This window comes from Zalophus californianus, chromosome 6 (assembly GCF_009762305.2).
Source record: "Zalophus californianus isolate mZalCal1 chromosome 6, mZalCal1.pri.v2, whole genome shotgun sequence".
Taxonomy (NCBI): Eukaryota; Metazoa; Chordata; class Mammalia; order Carnivora; family Otariidae; genus Zalophus; species Zalophus californianus.
Genome location: NC_045600.1, coordinates 118844872 through 118867057, shown reverse-complemented (window position 1 = coordinate 118867057; position 22186 = coordinate 118844872). Strand labels below are relative to the sequence as shown.

General features: G+C 39.5%; 1 protein-coding gene across 2 annotated transcripts in view; it reads right to left on the bottom strand.

Annotated features, from left to right (window-relative positions):
• Nucleotides 1-246: 246 nt before the first annotated feature.
• Nucleotides 247-22186, bottom strand: part of OCA2 (OCA2 melanosomal transmembrane protein) — a 526634-nt gene continuing 504694 nt past the window's right edge. For both annotated transcript variants that reach the window (XM_027572901.1, XM_027572904.1), the window contains exon 24: nt 247-1221. In XM_027572901.1, coding sequence (XP_027428702.1) covers nt 1137-1221 — 85 coding nt within the window. In that variant the 3' untranslated portion in view covers nt 247-1136. The remainder of the gene's footprint in view (nt 1222-22186) is intronic.

Genomic DNA, 22186 nt, shown 5'->3' with positions numbered 1-22186 from the left:
TCACATGTAATGCTCCACAAAAGAACAGCATTTTTTTAAATTTTATTTTATTATGTTATCTTAATCACCATACATTACATCATTAGTTTTTGATGTAGTGTTCCATGATTCATTGTTTGCGTATAACACCCAGTGCTCCATTGAATACGTGCCCTCTTTAATACCTATCACAAAGCTAACCCATCTCCCCAACCCCCCTCCCCTCTAGAACCCTCAGTTTGTTTCTCAGAGTCCATAGTCTCACGCTTTTGTATAATTGATGGAAATAGCACGTACCACCTTCAAAACTGAAGATTATTATTCTAGGCTGTTAAATATGTAAAATATTATTTAAAAAGCACTTATGACCTTCTTACAAGTCAAATTTCTGCCCTTGTAAGAAAATTAAAGATTTTCTTTATTTGAGAGAGGGAGCACAAGTGGAGGGAGGGGCAAAGGGAGAGGGAGAAGCAGACTCCCTCCTGAGCAGAGAGCCCAATGCAGGGCTAGATTCCAGGACCCTGAGGTCATGACCTGAGCTAAAGGCAGATGCTTAACTGACTGAGCCACTCAGGCGCCCCCTGCACTTGTAATTGGTGACTTAAAAACTCCAGAGAAAAACATAAATGGATAAAATGCAATTTTACACAATGTAAACTACTAAAAATTTAGGAGACTAACAAATTTTAAACCTTTTGTCAAGATACAGTTTATTTTTCTTTTTAAGACATAAAATGTTTCCTTACAAATTGTCTTCCTTTTCCAAGGAAGAATATGTATTTGGAGAGTATACAATTTGAATGCTGATTATTTTAACATGGAAAGTGATTACATGAAAAAACTCTAGAAGGCCTCAGGAAAGTGAGAGTTAAATAGCACAAGTCATTTGGGTAGAATACTGCATTGTGTCTTTTCTTGCAGACTATAGCATGATGTGTTTGGAAATATACATATTTTCCTGTAGGGGAATCTTTAGTAAGTTATTTGTATTCCCCATGATTTTCCAGCATTCACCCGAATGAGTATGGATGCCAAAATTCTCCATTCCAGAGCACCCCCATGATAAGCACCTTCTCTTTTCCCAAGAGTGGTCTTGGGGTGGTTTTCTACTGATGTTGGTGATGGGTCAAGTTTCCTTTAGTCTTCAAATATAACTGTTAATTCCATCCCATCACGACATGAGCAACAAGGAGGTAACACATCCCAACTGTGCAGGAGACGACCATCATGGGGAAGCCCAACCTGAAACACAAAGAAAAGTGGATTGTGGTGTCTGGTATCTGGCAAGTACTATGAGATCTAGACTTATTATTACATTTGTCATTGCATCATTATATTTTTCATGACTTAGGAGCTTTCTGTATCTGCAAAGTCAATCACTTCTTATTTCTAGAAACTGAAGAGTTGGTTTTAGCCTAGATAATATGGATGCATGCCTTTATTAGATATCCCCCAATGTGTGACATTTTGAGATGTGATTAAAATTTTTGCAAATTTTTAATTGACATTTTATAGCCTCAATTTGTTCATCTATAACATTGAAGTGTTGGTCTTGATAATGACACAACTGCCAATGTTATGTAACTGGACCATTATTTAAATCACTGCATCATCTTCCAATTGTCCTTCTGAGAAAGCTGGTTTCCCAGAAAGGTCATATTTCCATAGACCCCTGAAGTTCCTAACGTTTAAAACTGAAGAGAGTTTCAGAAGTAGGATTGGGAAATAACATCTTGTCTTAGGAAGAGAAGAGGAAAGAACAGGAATTTCTTCTGTATTCAGTGAGATGAAATATGCGAGTGAAAGTATGCACAAATACAAAAGAAGTCATGAGAAGATGAAAGTTTCCCGCACTATATGCCTTCCATAATATACTTGTATTCCCACAAATCCCTATCCTGGCTAATGAATCCCAATTGATTCCCACTTCACATTTGGAATTCATGCTTTGAAGACATTGCTTAGTGCTGCATTGTCACTGAGGGAAGTTACTGCAAAGATTAAAGGTTTTGTCCTGAGTCAGGAGGACAAAACCTTTAATCTTTGCCGTAACTTGGAACACAGAAAGAGAGAGAGAAGGGGGAAGAGGAAAGAGGGAGGGAGGTAAAGTTTGCAGTAACTTGGAACACAGAAAAAGAGAGAGAAGTGCAAAAAGGAAAGGGAGGAGGGAGGGAGGTAAAGTCTCTCACTGGCAAGAGCCTAGTGTGTGCTAATAAGAATTATGACATTCTTCCTTTCCCTGGTCATGTGCATGGAGAGTGGCTACTCAGGAAGAGCCACAGGAAGGCTCTCTCCACAAAGCTGTAATTTAAACACAGAAACTGCATCCACATGTGAAATAGTTCCTTAAATTCTAAACCAGAATTGGACATTTCAAGAAGGTGTTGGCTTCTATTCTGACTACATTTCTTTTATAAAACAGAAAACCAAAACAACGGATTTCAGCAAAACTATCTAAATTTCTTGAGATTAGTAAACTTAGTTTTTTTTAAACAGCTGAACATGTTTGCAATAGATCAACCCTGATTATTGAATTCTCGAAAAATACACCCCAGGAACAGTGTCTGGTCAACTCCAGGCATCACAGATATCATCACAAGCTTTTATAGAAATGCAAACCCTTCCTTACACTGATTGTGTGAAATTGCATCAGTGTTGAGTAAGTTGCTGAATACTTCAACCTGGGTGCTGGGACACCTGGCTATGTTTCAGAAGCAAATCTGCCTTGCAAGGAATGGATCCCACAAAAAGAAGACATTACACTTGGGGAGTCCAAGTCCAGAGGAAGTTCCTTGTAGATGGTTCTGCTGTGCTTCCAACTAAGAGTTACTGGCATCTCAGAGATAACACCAATCCCAAGAAGGGGCATCATCTAGGGATTGCTGCAAGCATTCTGACACCATCAGAAAAATGATTGTTCACTTAGTGTCTAGACACAGTGGAAATCCTCACACAGATGACTGCATCAACTGCTCACATCACCTTTCAAGACTGGTATCATTGCACCCACTGTACAGATGGGATTTGAAAAAGGAAGCAGACTTATCCAGGTCACTTGGCTAATCTGCTCTGGTATAGACATTCAAACCCCCTCAGTCTAACTCTAAAGTCCATGCTCTTAATCACTATACATTCTGTTTCCCTGTGGGTATAAGTAAACCACACAATGACAATATATCACTCAAAGATAAGTGACTTACTGAACATCTGCTGTATGTTAAGAGTCTCATAGATGTAAGACATTGACATTTCCCAAACACAATAAGGTAAGCCATACATATTAACCCTATTTTATAGAAGAAGAAACTGAAGCTTAAATATACTAAGGAATTTTACAAAGTATGCCACCACTAATATGCAGATGATACTTTGGCATATTTTTCTGCCTTCAAAACCTGCATGTATTCCCACCACAACACATTAGTTAAGGGCCCTGCTCTTGTCCAGGTGCAGATCTTGGGAGAGCTCCATGACTCAATTTCCTCATTTTTGAAACGGGGGTAATAATGGTACCTATTTACTAAAGTTATTATGAAGATTATATGAGTTCATACCTATAAATGCCTTAGACCAGTGTCTGGTCACATAATGAGCCACCAGGAGAGAATGACAAGCACCCCTTTGTGCTCATCTAACATGACAACGAGTCTCAGACAAGGTATCCAGGACTACAAAGGAGACATTTTAATATTTGCTGAGCCTCAGGAGAATAGATCAACCTAAGCCTATCCTAATATCACCTACAATGCTCTAATTAAGGAACCCACAGGGTACAAATTCTAGCCTAAACAGTGGGAAGAGAGAGATGGAGATAGAGACAAAAGCATAAACAGAGAGAAACAGACAGATAGAGACAGACATGTGAGAGACATAGAAAGAGAGAGAGAAGGGGAAAAAGGAAAGGGAGGAGGGAGGGAGGTAAAAAATAAGGAAGGGAGGGATAGAGAGAAAGAGAGAGAAGGGAATTTACATCAGATGCCAGCTCTATTATTTTAAATTTCCAGCTCCACCATTTGTTAGTTATGACATGCCAAAAAAAAAAAAAAAAGATATTTGCATGTACCATAAGATCTCTGAACCCATAAACATGCATAGAGTAAGGATTCTATGAATGAAAAATGTGGTTTTCCAGGCCAAAGACTTTTTATAGATCAAGATACAATAAACTACAGCCCCCAGGCTAATACTGGCCCACTGCCTGTTTCTGTAAATAAAGTTTTATTGGAACACATTCTCCCCCATTCATTTACTTATCATCAATGGCTGCTTTACCATCTAGGGTGGCTGAGTCTGCCACAGCACAGTACAGTTGAGTAGTTGCAACAGAGACCATGTGGTCCACAAAGCCTTAAAGACTTACTATCTGACCCTTTACAAAAATATTTGCCACACCCTATTATAGAAAAAGACATTCAGTCCTGGGAAGGTGAAGAAACTTGTCATCTTCTTGTCAGCTCCTACTCAAAATACAAGGTAGTCCCAGACCACCAACCAATAGAAAATTACTGTGAGCCACCATGTAATTTCAAATTTCAAGTACCACATATTCAAAAAAAGTAAAAGGAAATAAATGAAATTAAAATTAATATTTTATTTATTCCAACATATCAAAATTATTACAACATATGATCAACATAACATTTCTAATGGAACATTTTACATTCATTTTTTATACTTAATCTTCAAAATCCAGTGTAGATTTTCTATTCATAGAACACCTTACTTTGACTTGCCACATTTCAAGGTTCAAATGTGTCTAAGCAACTGGGGGCTGTGTGGTCCAATGCAGCTCTAGGAGGCTCGCAATTTCCGACTAAAAACATTTATGAAAAAGCAGGTTTATGACCTTGAGTTGATGCAGGGGATGCTGGCTCTGGATGGAGCTTTCGGAGAGGATATGCTGGAGCGAGGCCTTTGCAGAGAAACCCGGTTAAGACAGGCTGGCAGGGGCTCTGCCACCCTCTACGCACATCTCCCCTAGGGGAGCAAGCTCATCAGGGTGGCCTTTTCCTTATACATTTTGGAAGTCACACATGCCCACAAAGAATCCTCTAATGTTAGGGTCAAGACAAATGATGAAGCTGTTTATTGGCAATCTGATGGCGGCACTGGCAACACTGGCTACACACCTGAGTATCTGATGGGTAAAGACAAGGATGAGGTAGCTCTTTTGTAGAAACTGCTAAAGCTGGCATGTTCCTTCTTGGGGTGACCCCTGCTGCTTTCTCCTGTAGGAGTGCAGTTAGCTTGATTGGTGTTTCAATGCTTCACTCACTGCCCAACCAGGAGACTGCCAGAAGGAGATTTATTTGAAGAGAGGGCAGTAATGACTTCCTGTCACTGCCAGCAGTTCTCTGAATATACACATTTACACTCCACATTTACTAAGAGCTGTTCCATTTCCCAGAAGATCCATTTGTCTTGCTCCCCAAGCCTCTCAGAAAAGCAGCACCTTCACCAAAAGGCATAGGAAAAGCATATTTACTCAAAATCCAGCATCGCATTATGCTGTCATTTCCCTCTAGGATTATTTTCAATCTATTCTGGCTCCAAATATCACATTCTGTTACAAAAGACAAAAACGCTTGAATGTCAAAGCACAAATCAAGAGGCAAAATGTCAGATGGATGCCCAGACAAATGCTGCATTCAGGTTTAGGTTAAAAACATAACTGTGATGACACACAGTAATCCAAGGAACTGAAGCTTCCAGATTGCTGGGAAACAAGCTGCCCCAGAACCATGCCATTTCCGATGGAGGTCAGGCATTGCACTGAAAACAGAGCTCCACACACTGAAGACATACCTGGCTTTCAAAAGGAAATGTTTGCTAATGAAGTCTCCTACTTGAGTTTTAGACTGAAATCATTCTTCCTATTTATTTTTCCTTTCCAAAAGGCTTTATAACAGGGGCGGAGCAAGATGGCGGGGAAGTAGGCGACCTGGATTTCGTCTGGTCTCAGGAATTAAGCTGAATAGGGATCAAACCATTCTGAACACCTACAAACTCAACAGGAGATCGAAGAAGAGAGTAGCAACAACTCTCTGAACAGAGAAGCGACCACTTACTGGAAGGAAGGACGTGTGGAGAAGTGAATCCGAGGCGATATTCCAGAGGATAGAAGGCGGGGGAGGGGGCCTCCGTCAGCTGCTTCTGGCAAGTGATAGAGCCACAGAGCACAAAATCAGAACATTTAGAAGTCCGCCCTGCTGAGGGACGTCGCTCCAGTGGCTAAGCTCGGGGTGGAACCCTCGCGGGACAGTGTGGTCTCAGGACCCTCGGGGTCACAGAAAGACTGGGGGTGCCTGAGTGTGGCAGAGCTCCCAGGTATCAGAGCAGGGAAGCCGGCTGCAGAGACGGAGCCGAGGCATGGGCTCTCAGCTCGGGGTGGCCATAAACTGTGATCCGCGGCCCAGTCGGGCCACTGCTCCTCCAGCAGGGACCCAACAAGCGGCAGAGCCGGGGAGACTCCCCTTCCTCCCCCAGGAGGAGTGGTGAGGGAGCGCACCGCAGGGATCTGCTGGGTTTGGAGACTCCACACAGGGTCGGATGCCAGAGATACAAACACTCGGTCACAGGCCGGGTGAGCACAGAGTGCAGCCAGAGACTGGGAAGATGGGAGTGATTGACTGCTTTTCTCTGGGGGCACACTGAGGAGTGGGGCCCCCAGTTCTCAGCTCCTCTGGGCCGAGAGTGGGACACCACCATTTTCACCTTGGTCCTCCAAAGCTGTACCAAGACTTGCAGGGAACAAAAGCTCCTGAGAGCAAACCCGAGCAGCTTGCTTAGCCAGGAACGACAAGGGCGGGGCAATTCTGCCTCCGGCAAAGACATTTGGAAACCACGGCAACAGGCCCCTCCCCCAGAAGATCAGCACGAACAGCCAGCCAGCCAAGACCAAGATTACCGATCAAGGAGAACGGGAGAACTCCGGCGCTAGGGGAATACTGCACATAGAATTCATGGCTTTTTTTTAACATGATTCATTAGTTCACCAAAGTTAATTTTTTACCTGTTTTTTTTTAATTTTTCTTTTTCCCTTTTTCAACCAAAATCTTATCAATCCCTTTTTAAAAAAAAAACATTTTTTCTTTTTCATTTTTAGAGTCATATTTTATCCCTTCATAGTAGTCACCCTTATTTTTGCAATATATATATAAGTTGTTCTCTCTTTAAAATTTTGAGATACAGTTACTTCTAACAGATCAAAATATACGCTAAATCACTAGTGTATGGCTTTGTTCTAGTCTCCTGCCTGACCACATTCTCTCCCTTTTTAAAAAAATCTTCTTCTTTCTTTTTTCAAACAACTTATCTTATCAATTCCTTTTATAAAATCTTTTATAATTTTCATCTTTACAGTCATCTTCCATCCCTTCATTGTACCAACCCTTATTTTGTACATACATGTCTTTCTTCCTTTAAAATTTTAGGAGGCACCCTTTTCTAACAGACCAAAATACGCACAAAATCTAGAGTGTGGCACTGATCTATGCACTAGCCTGATCATATTTGATCATATTCTGCTTTTTTTGTAATGTTCTGTTTTTGTTTTTATCTTTTTTTCTTTTTTCTTTCTTTCCCTTTCTTTTCCCCTAGTTTCAGGTCTTTTCTGATTTGATACTGTATATTTGCTGGGGATGTTGTTAACCTGTTAGCATTTTGTTCTCTCACTCATCTATTCTCCTCTGGACAAAATGACAAGACAAAAAAATCACCTCAGCAAAAAGAACAAGAGGTAGTAACATCAGCCAGGGACCTACTCAATACGGACATTAGTACGATGTCGGAGCTAGAGTTCAGAATCATGACTTTAAAGATACTAGCTGGGCTTGAAAAAAGTGTGGAAGTTATTAGAGAAACCCTTTCTGGAGAAATAAAAGAACTAAAATCTAACCAAGTCAAAATCAAAAAGGCTACTGATGAGCTGCAATCAAAAATGGGGGAACTAACGGCTAGGATAAATGAGGCAGAGGAGAGAATCAGTGATATAGAAGACCAAATGATGGAAAATAAAGAGGCTGAGAAAAAGAGAGAGAAACAACTACAGGATTACGAGGGCACAATTCGAGAGATAAGTGATACGATAAGATGAAACAACATTAGAATAATTGGGATCCCAGAAGAAGAAGAAAGAGAGAGAGGAGCAGAAGGTATATTGGAGCAAATAATAGCAGAGAATTCCCTAATGTGAGGAAGGTAACAGGCATCAAAATCCAGGAGGCACAGAGAACCCTTCTCAAAATCAATAATAATAGGTCAACACCCCGACATCTAATAGTAAAACTTACGAGTCTCAGAGACAAAGAGAAAATCCTGAAAGCAGCTCGGGAGAAGATATATGTAACTTAAAATGGTAGAAATATTAGATTAGCAACAGACCTATCCACAGAAACCTGGCAGGCCAGAAAGGACTGGCAAGATATCTTCAGAGCACTAAACGAGAAAAATATGCAGCCAAGAATATTATATCCAGCTAGGCTGTCATTGAAAATAGAAGGAGAGATAAAAAGCTTCCAGAACAAACAAAAACTAAAGGAATTTGCAAACACGAAACCAGCCCTCCACGAAATGTTGAAAGGGGTCCTCTAAGCAAAGAGAGAGCCTAAAAGCAGCAAAGATCAGAAAGGCACACAGACAATATACAGTCACAGTCACATTACAGGCAATACAATGGCACTAAATTCATATCTTTCAATAGTTACCCTGAATGTAAATGGGCTAAGTGCCCTAATCAAAAGACACAGGCTCTCAGATTGGATTAAAAAACAAGACCCATCAATATGCTGTCTGCAAGAGACTCATTTTAGACCCAAAGACACCTCCAGATTGAAAGTGAGGGGGTGGAAAACCATTTACCATGCTAATGGACACCAAAAGAAAGCTGGGGTGGCAAACCTTATATCAGAAAAATTAGATTTTAAAACAAAGAGTGTAATAAGAGATGAGGTAGGACACTACATCCTACTTAAAGGGTCTATCCAACAGGAAGATCTAACAATTGTAAATATCTATGCCCCTAACGTGGGAGCAGCCAATTATATAAGGCAATTAATAACAAAAGCAAAGAAACACATTGACAACAATACAATAATAGTGGGGGACTTTAACACCCCCCTGACTGAAATGGACAGATCATCTAAACAAAAGATCAACAAGGAAATAAAGACTTTAAATGACACACTGGACCAAATGGACTACACAGACATATTCCGAACATTCCATCCCAAAGCAATGGAATACACATTCTTTTCTAGTGCCCATGGAACATTCTCCAGAACTGATCACATCCTAGGTCACAAATCAGGTCTCAAACTGTACCAAAAGATTGGGATTATTCCCTGCATATTTTCAGACCAAAATGCTTTGAAACTAGAACTCAATCACAAGAGGAAAGTTGGAAAGAACTCAAATAGATGGAGGCTAAAGAGCATCCTACTAAAGAATGAATGGCTCAACCAGGAAATTAAAGAAAAATTTAAAAACTTCATGGAAACCAAGGAAAATGAAAACACAACTGTTCAAAATCTTTGGGATACAGCAAAGGCAGTCCTTAGAGGAAAGTATATAGCAATACAAGCCTTTCTCAAGAAACAAGAAAGGTCTCAAATACTCAACGTTACCCTACACCTAAAGGAGCTGAAGAAAGAACAGCAAAGAAAGCCTAAACCCAGCAGGAGAAGACAAATAATAAAGATCAGAGCAGAAATCAATGAACTAGAAACCAGAAGATCAGTAGAACAGATCAATGAAACTAGGAGCTGGTTCTTTGAAAGAATTAACAAGATTGATAAACCCTTGGCCAGACTTATCAAAAAGAAAAGAGAAAGGACCCAACTCAACAAAATCATGAATGAAAGAGGAGAGATCACAACCAACACCAAAGAAACACAAACAATTATAAGAACATATTATGAGCAACTCTATGCCTGCAAATTAGATAACCTGGAGGAAATGGGTGTATTCCTAGAGATGTATCAACTACCAAAATTGAACCCGGAAGAAATAGAAAACCTGAACAGACCTATAGCCACTAAGGAAATTGAAGCAGCCATCAAAAATCTCCCAAGAAACAAAAGTCCAGGGCCAGATGTCTTCCCGGGGGAATTCTATCAGACATTTAAAGAAGAATTAATACCTATTCTCCTGAAGCAGTTCCAAAAAATAGAAATGGAAGGAAAACTTTCAAATTCATTTTATGAGGCAGGCATTACCTTGATCCCAAAACCAGACAAAGACCCCATCCAAAAGGAGAATTACAGACCAATATCCTTGATGAACATGGATGCGAAATTTCTCACCAAAATACTAGCCAATAGGATCCAACAGTAAATTAAAGGGATTATTCACCATGACCAAGTGGGATCTATCCCTGGGCTGCAAGGTTGGTTCAACATCCGCAAATCAATCACCGTGATACAATACATTAACAAAAGAAAGAACCAGAATCATATGATCCTCGCAATAGATGCAGAAAAAGCATTTGACAAAGTACAGCATCCTTTCTTGATCAAAACTCTTCAGAGTTTTGGTATAGGGATAGAGGGTACACACCTCAAAATCATAAAAGCCATCTATGAAAAACCTACAGCGAATATCATTCTCAATGGGGAAAAGCTGAGAGCTTTTCCCCTAAGGTCAGGAATGCGGCAGGGATGTCCACTCTCACCACTGCTCTTCAACATAGTATTAGAAGTCCTAGCCACAGCAATCAGACAACAAAAAGAAATCAGAGGCATCCAAATCAGCCAAGAGGAAGTCAAACTCTCACTCTTTGCAGATGATATGATACTGTATGGGGAAAACCCAAAAGACTCCACCCCAAAACTGCTAGAGCTCATACGGGAATTCAGTAAAGTGGCAGAATATAAAATCAATGCACAGAAATCAGTGGCATTCCTAGACACCAACAACAAGACAGAAGAGACACAAATCAAGGAGCCAATCCCATTTACAATTGCACCCAAAACCATAAGATACCTAGGAATAAATTTAACCAAAGAGGCAAAAGATCTGTACTCAGAAAACTAAAAAATGTGTGGAAATGGAAAAACGTTCCATGCTCATGGATTGGGAGAACCAACATTGTGCAGATGTCAATGCTACCCAGAGCAATCTACACATTCAATACAATCCCCATCAAAATGCCATCCACTTTTTTCAAAGAAATGGAACAAATAATCCTAAAATTTGTATGGAACCAGAAGAGACCCCGAATAGCCAGAGGAATATTGAAAAAGAAAAGCAAAGCTGGCGGCATCACAATTCCGGACTTCCAGCTCTATTACAAAGCTGTCATCATCAAGACAGTATGGTACTGGCACAAAAACAGACACATAGATCAATGGAACAGAATCGAGAGCCCGGAAATGGACCTTCAACTCTATGGTCAACTCATCTTTGACAAAGCAGGAAAGAATGTCCAGTGGAAAAAAGACAGTCTCTTCAACAAATGGTGTTGGGAAAATTGGACAGCCACATGCAGAAGAATGAAACTGGACCATTTCCTTACACCACACACAAAAATAGACTCCAAATGGTTGAAAGACCTAAACGTGAGACAGAAGTCCATCAACATCCTAAGGGAGAACACAGGTAGCAACCTCTTCGACCTCAGTCGCAGCAACTTCTTCCTAGAAACATCGCCAAAGGCAAGGGAAGCAAGGGCAAAAATGAACTATTGGGATTTCATTTAGATAAAAAGCTTTTGCACAGCAAAAGAAACAGTCCACAAAACCAAAAGACAACCGACAGAATGGGAGAAAATATTTGCAAATGACATATCAGATAAAGGGCTAGTGTCCAAAATCTATAAAGAACTTATCCAACTCAACACCCAAAGAAGAAATAATCCAATCAAGAAATGGTCAGACGACATGAACAGACATTTTTCCAAAGAAGACATCCAAATGGCCAACAGACACATGAAAAATTGCTCAACATCACTCGGCATCAGGGAAATCCAAATGAAAACCTCAATGAGATACCACCTCACACCACTCAGAATGGCTAAAATTAACAAGCCAGGAAATGACAGATGTTGGAGGGAATGCAGAGAAAGGGAAGCCCTCCTACACTGTTGGCGGGAATGCAAGCTGCTACAACCAGTCTGGAAAACAGTATGGAGGTTCCTCAAACAATTGAAAATAGAACTACCATACGATCCAGCAATTGCACTACTGGGTATTTACCCCAAAGATACAAATGTAGGGATCCAAAGGGGTACATGCACCCCAATGTTTATAGCAGCAATGTCCACAATAGCCAAACTGTGGAAAGATCCAAGATGTCCATCGACAGATAAATGGATAAAGAAGATGTTGTATATATACACAATGGAATATTATGCAGCCATCAAAAGGAATGATATCTTGCCATTTGCAATGACGTGGATGAACTGGAAGGTGTTATGCTGAGTGAAATAAGTCAATCAGAGAAAGACATGTATCATATGACCTCACTGATATGAGGAATTCTTAATCTCAGAAAACAAACTGAGGGTTGCTGGAGTGGTGGGGGTTGGGATGGATGGGGTGGCTGGGTGATAGGCATTGTGGAGGGTATGTGCTATGGTGAGCACTGTGAATTGTGCAAGGCTGTTGAATCACAGATCTGTACTTCTGAAACAAATAATGCAATATATGTTAAGAAAAAAAACAAGAAGGGCGCCTGGGTGGCTCAGTTGGTTAAGCGACTGCCTTCGGCTCAGGTCATGATCCTGCAGTCCCGGGATCAAGTCCAGCATCGGGCTCCCTGCTCAGCAGGGAGTCTGTTTCTCCCTCTGACCCTCCCCCCTCTCATGTTCTCTCTCTATCTCTCATTCTCTCTCTCAAATAAATAAATAAAATCTTAAAAAAGAAGAAGAAGAAGATAGCAGGAAGGGAAGAATGAAGTGGATTTAATTGGAGGGGGAGACGAACCATGAGAGATGATGGACTCTGAAAAACAAACTGAGGGTTCTAGAGGGGAGGGGGGCTGGGGGGATGGGTTAGCTTGGTGGTGGGTATTAAAGAGGGCACGTTCTGCGTGGAGCACTGGGTGTTATACAAAACAATGAATCATGGAACACTACATCAAAAACTAATGTTGTAATGTATGGTGATTAACATAATAATAAAATTTTTTTTTTAAATATCCCAACCAAAAGGCTTTATAACACACCATGACTATTAAGACCACACAGGTCTTCATCAAAAGCCATTTCATTGTTGCCTTTCTACAAAGGTAATGCATGTTTCTCAGGAGAACAACTTCTGCATCTACAGGACTGTGGGAGCTTATCACAAGGGTGTACAGCTTGCTCCACTTTCTGTAGACCATGGATACCTTGAGAGCCATACTCTTCAGCCCCTTAACCTGTCCTCAGGTCATTCAAGATCCCAGGACAGGAATTGCTTTCCCATTCTCAGCCGTCATTTGAAATTTGAACAGCCTCACACCTCATGTCCTGGATCTCTCCAGGTGACAACTAGCTAATCTTCTTCATGAAGAAAGGCTGAATGAAGTTCCTTCATCTTGGACATAAAGCCCTATCATTATATTTCCCACAGAGAGAGGAGTTCCTGGTGGTAGAAGGTAGTGACCCAGAGGGAAAGCTACAGAAAAGAGAAGGCATATCTAAGTTAGGAGGGGTACTTGTGGTATCTTCAGAGTGTTCCCCATCACATTGCGTTGGTGACCAGCTGCAAGCAGCAGAGTTCACATGGCTAAAGACTAGAAAGGATGATAGAGGAACAGCATAGAAATCATGGTAAGGAGCAAAGCATCAAAGTGAAGAGGCAAAGCTTAGGGAAAAGAAGGATTGTGATGATGAAATTGTTGAAGTTGTAATAATTTGCTTTTTTCCCCATCAGAATAGACTCAAGTTTGGGTGGTTTCTTTTTCATGTGTTCAACCTTACGACATGTATGTACCATCTTTATAGCAAGCAAAAGAGAAAGAATTTGAGAAAATTATGTCTTGCTCTTTCTTCTTCTGAAAAAAGGCAATTTCATTGCAGATTTTGTGCCCACCTCTGCCAGCTCTCTCTGTCTCGACCAGCACCTCTTGGGTCAGCTGTAGAGTTGGGACTCTCATCTCTCCCTCAGTGATACCTGCATCTAGCCAGCCTCTCCCTTCCATGTTGAGGAAGCCCCTTTACCCACTGAGGGTCTCCACTGAACAGAAATGGAAAGTCAGACAGCCCTGCAAACACTTGGCATCATGTGAAGACACCCTATAAATGTTTTGTTCAATACCTTTGCTAAAACTTCCTGACTCCTCCCATATTCCCATATTTGGAATATGATCTTCCTTCTGACTTCTTTTATTTTTTTTAAATATTTTATTTATTTATTTATTTGACAGAGAGATAGCGAGAGCAGGAACACAAGCAGGGGGAGTGGGAGAGGGAGAAGCAAACCTCCCACTGAGCAGGGAGCCCAATGCTGTGCTCGATCCCAGGACCCTGGGATCATGACCTGAGCTGAAGGCAGACGCTTAACGACTGAGCCACCCAGGCACCCCTAATTTTTTTTATTTTAGTTCCAGTGTAGTTGACATACAGTGTTATATTAGGTTCAGGTGTATAATATTGTGATTCAACAATTCTATAAATTACTCAGTGCTCATCATGGTAAGTGTACTCTTAATCCCCATCACCTATTTCACCCATCCCCCAACACCCACCTCCCCTCTGGTAACCATCAGTTTGTTCTCTATAGTTTCTCTTCTTTTTGGTTTCTCTTTCTCTTTTTTTTCTCTTTGCTCATTTGTTTTGTTTCTCAAATTCCACATGAGTGAAATCATATGGTATTTGTCTTTCTCTGCTTGACATATTTCACTTAGCATTATACTCTCTAGCTCTACCCATGTTGTTACAAACATCAAGATTTCATTCTTTTTTATGGCTGAAAAATATTCCATTGTTTGTATATACCTCATCTTCTTTATCCATTCAAAAACCAAAAAACAAACAAACAAAAAAAAAAAACAAAACCAGAAAATGGGAATTTAACAGGCAAAAAAGAGGAGACTGGACATGAGAAATGTCAAAGAGAGTATCCATATGGATCCATTACTTAAAATAACCTTGATGATTTATATTTTTCCAGAAAAACATTAATTTTATAAAAATTCTTATTAGCAAATTTATATAATATCCTAATATAATTTTAATCTTTATCTCTGTAGTTTTTTTTAAATTTTATTTTATTATGCTATGTTAATCACCATACATTACACCATTAGTTTTTGATGTAGTGTTCTATGATTCATTGTTTGTGTGTAACACCCAGTGCTCCATTCAATACGTAACCTCTTTAAAACGCATCACCAGGCTAACCCCTGCCCCCTACACCTGTCCCCTCTAGAACCCTCAATTTGTTTCTCAGAGTCCATAGTCTCTCATGGTTCATATCCCCCTCCAATTTCCCCCCTTCATTTTTCCCTTCTGACTACCTTCTTCTTCTTCTTTTTATTTTTTGTTTTACATATAATGTATTATTTGTTTTAGAGGTACAGGTCTGTGATCCAACAATCTTACACAATTCACAGCGCTCACCATAGCACATACCTTACCCAATGTCTATCACGCAGCCACCCCATCCCTCCCACACCCCCACCACTCCAGCAACCCTCAGTTTGTTTCCTGAGATTAAGATTCTTCATATCAGGGAGATCATATGATAGATGTTTTTCTCTGATTGACTTATTTCGCTCAGCATAATACCCTCCAGTTCCATCCACGTCATTGCAAATGGCAAGATTTGGGGGTTTTTTGATGGCTGCATAATATTCCATTGTGTGTGTGTGTGTGTGTGTGTGTGTGTGTGTGTGTGTGTGTGTGTATCACATTTTCTTTATCCATTCAACTGTTGATGGACAGCTTGGCTCTTTCCATAGTTTGGCTATTGTGGACATTGCTACTATAAACATTGGGGTGCATGAACCCTTTCAGACCACTACATTTGTATCTTTGGGGTAAATACCCAGTATTGCAATGGCTGGGTTGTATGGTAGCTCTATTTTCAACTTTTTGAGGAACCTCCATACTGTTTTCCAGAGTGGCTACACCAGCTTGCTTTCCCACCAACAGTGTAGGAGGATTCCCCTTTCTCCGCATCCTCACGGACATCTGTCGTTCCCTGATTTGTTAATTTTAGCCATTCTGACTGGTGTGAGGTGGTATCTCATTGAGGTTTTGATTTGGATTTCCCTGATGCCCAGAGATGTTGAGCACTTTTTCATGTGTCTGTTGGCCATTTGGGTGTCTTCTTTGGAAAAATGTCTGTTCATGTCGTCTGCCCATTTCTTGATTGGATTATTTGTTCTTTGGGTGTTGAGTTTGATAAGTTCTTTATAGATATGACATTTGCAAATATTTTCTCCCATTCTGTCGGTTGTCTTTTGGTTTTGTGGACTGTTTCTTTTGCTGTGCAAAAGCTTTTTATCTTGATGAAGTCCCAAGAGTTCATTTTTGCCCTTGCTTCCCTTGCCTCTGGTGATGTTTCTAGGAAGAATCTGCTGCGGCTGAGGTCGAAGAGGTTGCTGCCTGTGTTCTCCTTTAGGATTTTGATGGATTCCTGTCTCACGTTTAGGTCTTTCAACCATTTTGAGACAATTTTTGTGTATGGTGTAAGGAAATGGTCCAGTTTCATTCTTCTGCATGTGGCTGTTCAATTTTCCCAACACCGTTTGTTGAAGAGACTTTTTTCCATTGGACATTCTTTCCTGCTTTGTCGAAGATTAGTTGACCATAGAGTTGAGAGTCCACTTCTGGGTTCTCTGTTCTGTTCCACTGATCTATGTGTCTGTTTTTGTGCCAGTACCATACTGTCTTGATGATGACAGCTTTGTAATAGAACTTGATGTCCGAAATTGTGATGCTGCCAGGTTTGCTTTTCTTTTTCAACATTCCTCTGGCTATTCGGGGACTTTTCTGGTTCCATACAAATTTACATTCAGAGTAACTATTGAAAGATATGAATTAAGTGCCATTGTATTGCCTGTAAGGTGACTGTTACTGTATATTGTCTGTATTCCTTTCTTGGCTATGTTTCTTTTAGGCTCTCTCTTTCGTAGAGGAGCCCTTTCAATATTTCTTATAGGGCTGGTTTCATGTTTGCAAATTCCTTTAGTTTTTGTTTGTCCTGGAAGCTTTTTATCTCTCCTTCTATTTTCAATGACAGCCTAGCTGGATATAGTATTCTTGGCTGCATATAATTTTTTTCTCTTTTAGTGCTCTGAATATATCATACCAGTCCTTTCTGACCTGTCAGGTCTCTGTAGATAGGTCTGTTGCCAATCTAATGTGCCTATCATTGTAGGTTACAGACCTCTTGCCCCCAGCTGCTTTCAGGATTTTCTTTGTCTCGGAGACTTGTAAGTTTTACTACTAGATGTCGGGGTGTTGACCTATTTTTATTGATTTTGAGGGGGGTTCTCTGTGCCTCCTGGATTTTGATGCCTGTTTCCTTCTCCAAATTAGTGAAGTTCTCTGCTCTAATTTGCTCCCATATACCTTCTGCCCCTCTCTCTCTTTCTTCTTCTTCTGGGATCCCAATTATTCTAATATTGTTTCATCTTATGGTATCACGTTTTTTATCTCTTTTTCTCAACTTCTTTATTTTCCATCATTTGGTATTCTCTATCACTAATTATCTCTTCTGCCTCATTTATCCTAGCAGTTAGAGGCTTCATTTTTGATTGCACCTCATTAATGGCCTTTTTGATTTTGACTTGTTTTGATTTTAGTTGTTTTATTTCTCCAGAAAGGGTTTCTCTAATATCTTCCATGCTTTTTTCAAGCCCAGCTAGTATCTTTATAATTGTCATTCTGAACTCTAGTTCCGACATTGTACTAATGTCTGTATTGATTAGGTCCCTGGCAGTCGGTACTGCCTCTTGTTCTTTTATTTGAGGTGATTTTTTTTCCATCTTGTCATTTTGTCCAGAGGAGAATAGATGAATGAGAGAGCAAAATACTAACTGGGTAACAACAACCCCCCAAAAATATACACTAAACAAATTAGAAGAGACTTGAAACCGGCAGAAAAGAAAGGGAAAGAAAGAAAAAAGAAAAAGAAAAACATAAAAAAACAAAAGAATATGATCAAATATGATCAGGTTAGTGAATAGATCAGTGCCACACACTAGATTTTGGGCATATTTTGGTCTGTTAGAAGAAAGTGCATCCCAAAATTTTAAAAAAGAAAAACTTATATATGTACAAAAATAAGGGTAAATATACAATGAAGGGATGGAATATGACTGTGAAGATGAAAATTATGAAAGATTTTATAAAAGGAATTGATAAAGAAGTTGGTTGAAAACTGAAAGAAGAGAAATTTTTAAAAAAGGGGAGAGAATGTGATCAGGAGGAGACTAGAACAAAGCCATACACACTAGAGATTTAGGGTATATTTTGGTCTGTTGGAAGAAACTCTATCCCAAAATTTTAAAGATAGAAAAACATATATATACCAAAACTAAGGTTAACTTCTATGAAGGGATAGAATATGACTCTCAAAATGAAAAATAAAGTAGATTTTTAAAAAAGGAATTGATAAGATGTTGGTTGAAAAAGGGAAAAAGAAAAATTCAAAAAAAAATAGAAAAAGAAAAAAAGAAAATTAAAAAAATTAACTTTGAAAGACTAAAGAATCAGGGGGAAAAAAAGCCATGAATTCTATGTGCTGTATTCCCCTAATGCTGGAGTTCTGCTGTTCTCATTGATCAGTAAACTTGGTCTTGGCTGGCTGTTCTTGCTGATCTCTGTCTGTTGCAGTAGTTCTCAAATGTCTTTGCCTGAGGTGGAATTGCCCTGCCCTTGCCAGGGGCTGGGCTAAGTAATCTGCTAGGGTTTGCTCTGGGGAGCTTTTGTTCCCTGCAAGCTTTCCCTACAGCTTTGGAGGACAAGAGTGAAAATGGCGGCCTCCCAATTCCTGGCCCGGAGGAGCCAAGTGGGGCCCCACTCCTCAGTGCACCCCCAGAGAAAAGCAATCACTTCTGTCTCCCCGGTCTCCGGCCGCACTCCGTGCTCACCTGGCCTGTGACTGAGCATTTCTATCTCTGGCACATGCCCCCTTTTGGACTCTCCAAACCCAACAGATTCCTGCAGGGAAGTCTCCCTGGATCTGTCGCTTGTTGGGTCCCTGCTCAAAAAGTAGTGGCCTGACTCTGCTGCAGACCATGGTTTATGGCAACCTGGAGTTGAGAGCCTGCTCCTTGGCTCTGCCTTTTCAGCTGGCTTCCCCGCTCTGATACATGGGAGCTCTGCTGCACTCAGGCACCCCTGATCTCTCTATGACCCCAAGGGTCCTGAGACCACACTGTCCCAGTGAGTGTTCCAAATCCCCCCCCCCCCCCCCGGTTCCGCTTAGCCTCTTGAGTGATGTCCCTCAGCGGAGCAGACTTTTAAAAGTTCTGATTTTATGCTCTGCTGCTCTTATCATTTGCTGGTAGCCGGCTGATGGAGGCTCCCTCCCCCTCCCCCCCAGGTCTATCTTCCTAAATATTACCTCGGATTCACTTCTCACATCCTACCTTTCAGAAAGTGGTCGCTTTTCTGTTCAGAGAGTTGCTGCTATTCTTTTCTTTGATCTCCTGTTGAGTTCATAACTGTTCAGATTGGTTTGATCCCTACCTAGCTGAATTCCTGGGACCAGACGAAATTTAGGTCTTCTACTCCTCCACCATCTTGATCCTCCCACCTATCTCTGTAGTTTTATTCCCTTTTTTAATACCTAATTTTTGCTTTCATTCTTTTTCTTGATTGATGCCAAAACTTTATAATATCAAAAACGTTTATAAAAAAATCACCTATTGACTTATCAAATCTACTATTTGTATTCTTCTTGTGTGTGTGTTGTGGGGGTTTTTTTGTTTGTTTGGTTGGTTTTTATTTAAATTCCAGTTAGTTAACATACAGTGTAATATTAGTTTCAGGTGTAGAATTTAGTGATTCAACACTTACATATAACACCTGGTGCTCATCCAAAAGTGCACTCCTGAACCCCACCACCTATTTCACCCATCCCCCCACCCACCGTCCCTCCAGTGACCATCAATTTGTTCTCTATAGTTAAGAGTCTGTTTCTTGATATACCTCTCTCTTTTTTTCTCCCATGATCATTTGTTTTGTTTCTTAAACAATCAATCAGCTGCCAGTAAGTCATAGTGTTGGGGGGCCACGCAAAGCCTGGTGGTATGAATTGAATTTGCTGCATACCTTCAACAAGTAGCCAACCTCCCTGAGGTTAATCTTCCTATAAAATATTTTCTGCAAAGAAACTTAAAATATAGTACGTAAAGCAATGATTTAGCTCTAGTACTTTATAAATGCTCTTGAAATTGTGAATACTAATTATCATCGTTACTACTACTACCACAAATTCTATTAATACAATTACTATTACTTCTGTTATTATTATTATTATTATTACTTCTTTTGATTTATCTTTTGCAAAGTGGATCACCTTTTTCCTCTTATTTTTAATTTAACATGCAAGGCAAACTGTTCACGGTAGTCAGAAAGTGTGGCTTGTAAATATCCAGTTATTAAATCATGGAGATTGTCTTCACAGCTTAATATACAATGGATTTTTGTAGCTGTTTTGTGGACTCTTGAAAAGAAGGCATATTCTCTATAGAAAAGAGAATCATATATCTAATATTTCAATTCTCAGAAATTGATAGTGTCACATGAAAATCTTCCATTACCGATGAAGTTTATGTTAATTTCTCCTTTCATTTCTGACTGAACTTATTCTGTACATTTTGATGCTGTTATTTTTGGCAGTTAAAAAGTATTATATTGACTCTGTCCTACTGAATTTTTAAAAAAGACTTCTATATTTTACATTACACATGTTTCTACCTTTATTATCTTTTCAATTGTATTAACCAGACTTACTTTATTTACAGTTTTATTTTTAACCTTTCTATATTACCCTGATCTCTGTTTTTAAAGCAGAATCCAGCTAGAATTTGATTTTATTCTATTTTTGATTCTTTACCTTTTTAAAAAGATTTATTTGAAAGGGGGGGAGGGGCATAGGGAGGAGAGAGAATCTTAAGCAGACTCCTTGCTGAGCTCAGAGCCCAACATAGGGCTTGATTTCATGACCCTGAGATCAAGACTTGAGCCAAAACCAAGAGTTGGATTCTTAACCAACTGAGCCACCTAGGTGCCCTGATTCTTCACTTTTAATGCTATATTTGGCTTTCCCTATGTAATCTTGGTTTATGTTTCATGTTTTTAAATTTTTGTTTCCTTTTTTTGGTTTATTATACTTTTAGCTACATAAATTTTGTTGACTTGTCTTTATCAATACAGTGATTTAAAAATTAAGTTCCACTAATAGCTTCCACTAATAGTTACTTCTAAGTATTTAATAATAAAATGATAAATCCAAATACCTCAAATACAAAAGAAAAATAAATAAACCAGTATCCTTTGACACTCCTATGCAAGACAAATAAAACAGGAAGTTTTAATTTCTCTCCATAACACCTCAACATATTCTGTGGTCTTCATTAATTCAATATGAGATTGTAGACTCAAATTACATTTCTTAAATTCTTACTATTTACAATATATATATTCTGTTTAGATAATTTTGGTTATTGATTTAGTTTGATTTAATAGTCTATTTATAAACATTATTATCTTATTTCTGTAAGTATGCATTGAATTGATTTTACTATTTATGATTAATCATTTTATCACCACAAATTTCATAGCCTAAGTGCCTCATTCTGGAATACATATTTCAATAATCACTTTCAGGAAATTATAGCAGTGTTGTTCCTGAATTGTGACTCACCTGTACACTGATGATGATGAAGAATAGGAGGACATTCCAATAATTATAACAACAGTAGATGACATCCATGAGTGATAACATATCAGACAACCAGATTTATATGCATTAGCTGAGCTGATCCTCACAAAATACTATGATAGGTAGTAGTATTCTCTACTTTTAAAGATAACAAGACTAAGGCCCAGAGAGGTTAAGTAACCACCCAAGATCACACAACTAGTTAGCAACAGAGACAGAAAGATTTCTGTAACTTTAGCAGGTAGATGGAACTTGATCAGACTTGAAATTAGAACCCTGGGATCATAGCCATTTCCTATCCAAACTTTGTTATTGAGCATTTAATAATATTCAGGAGTTTGAGGTCCTCTTAATTTTGTTTTCTATTTTTGTGCATAAGGTTC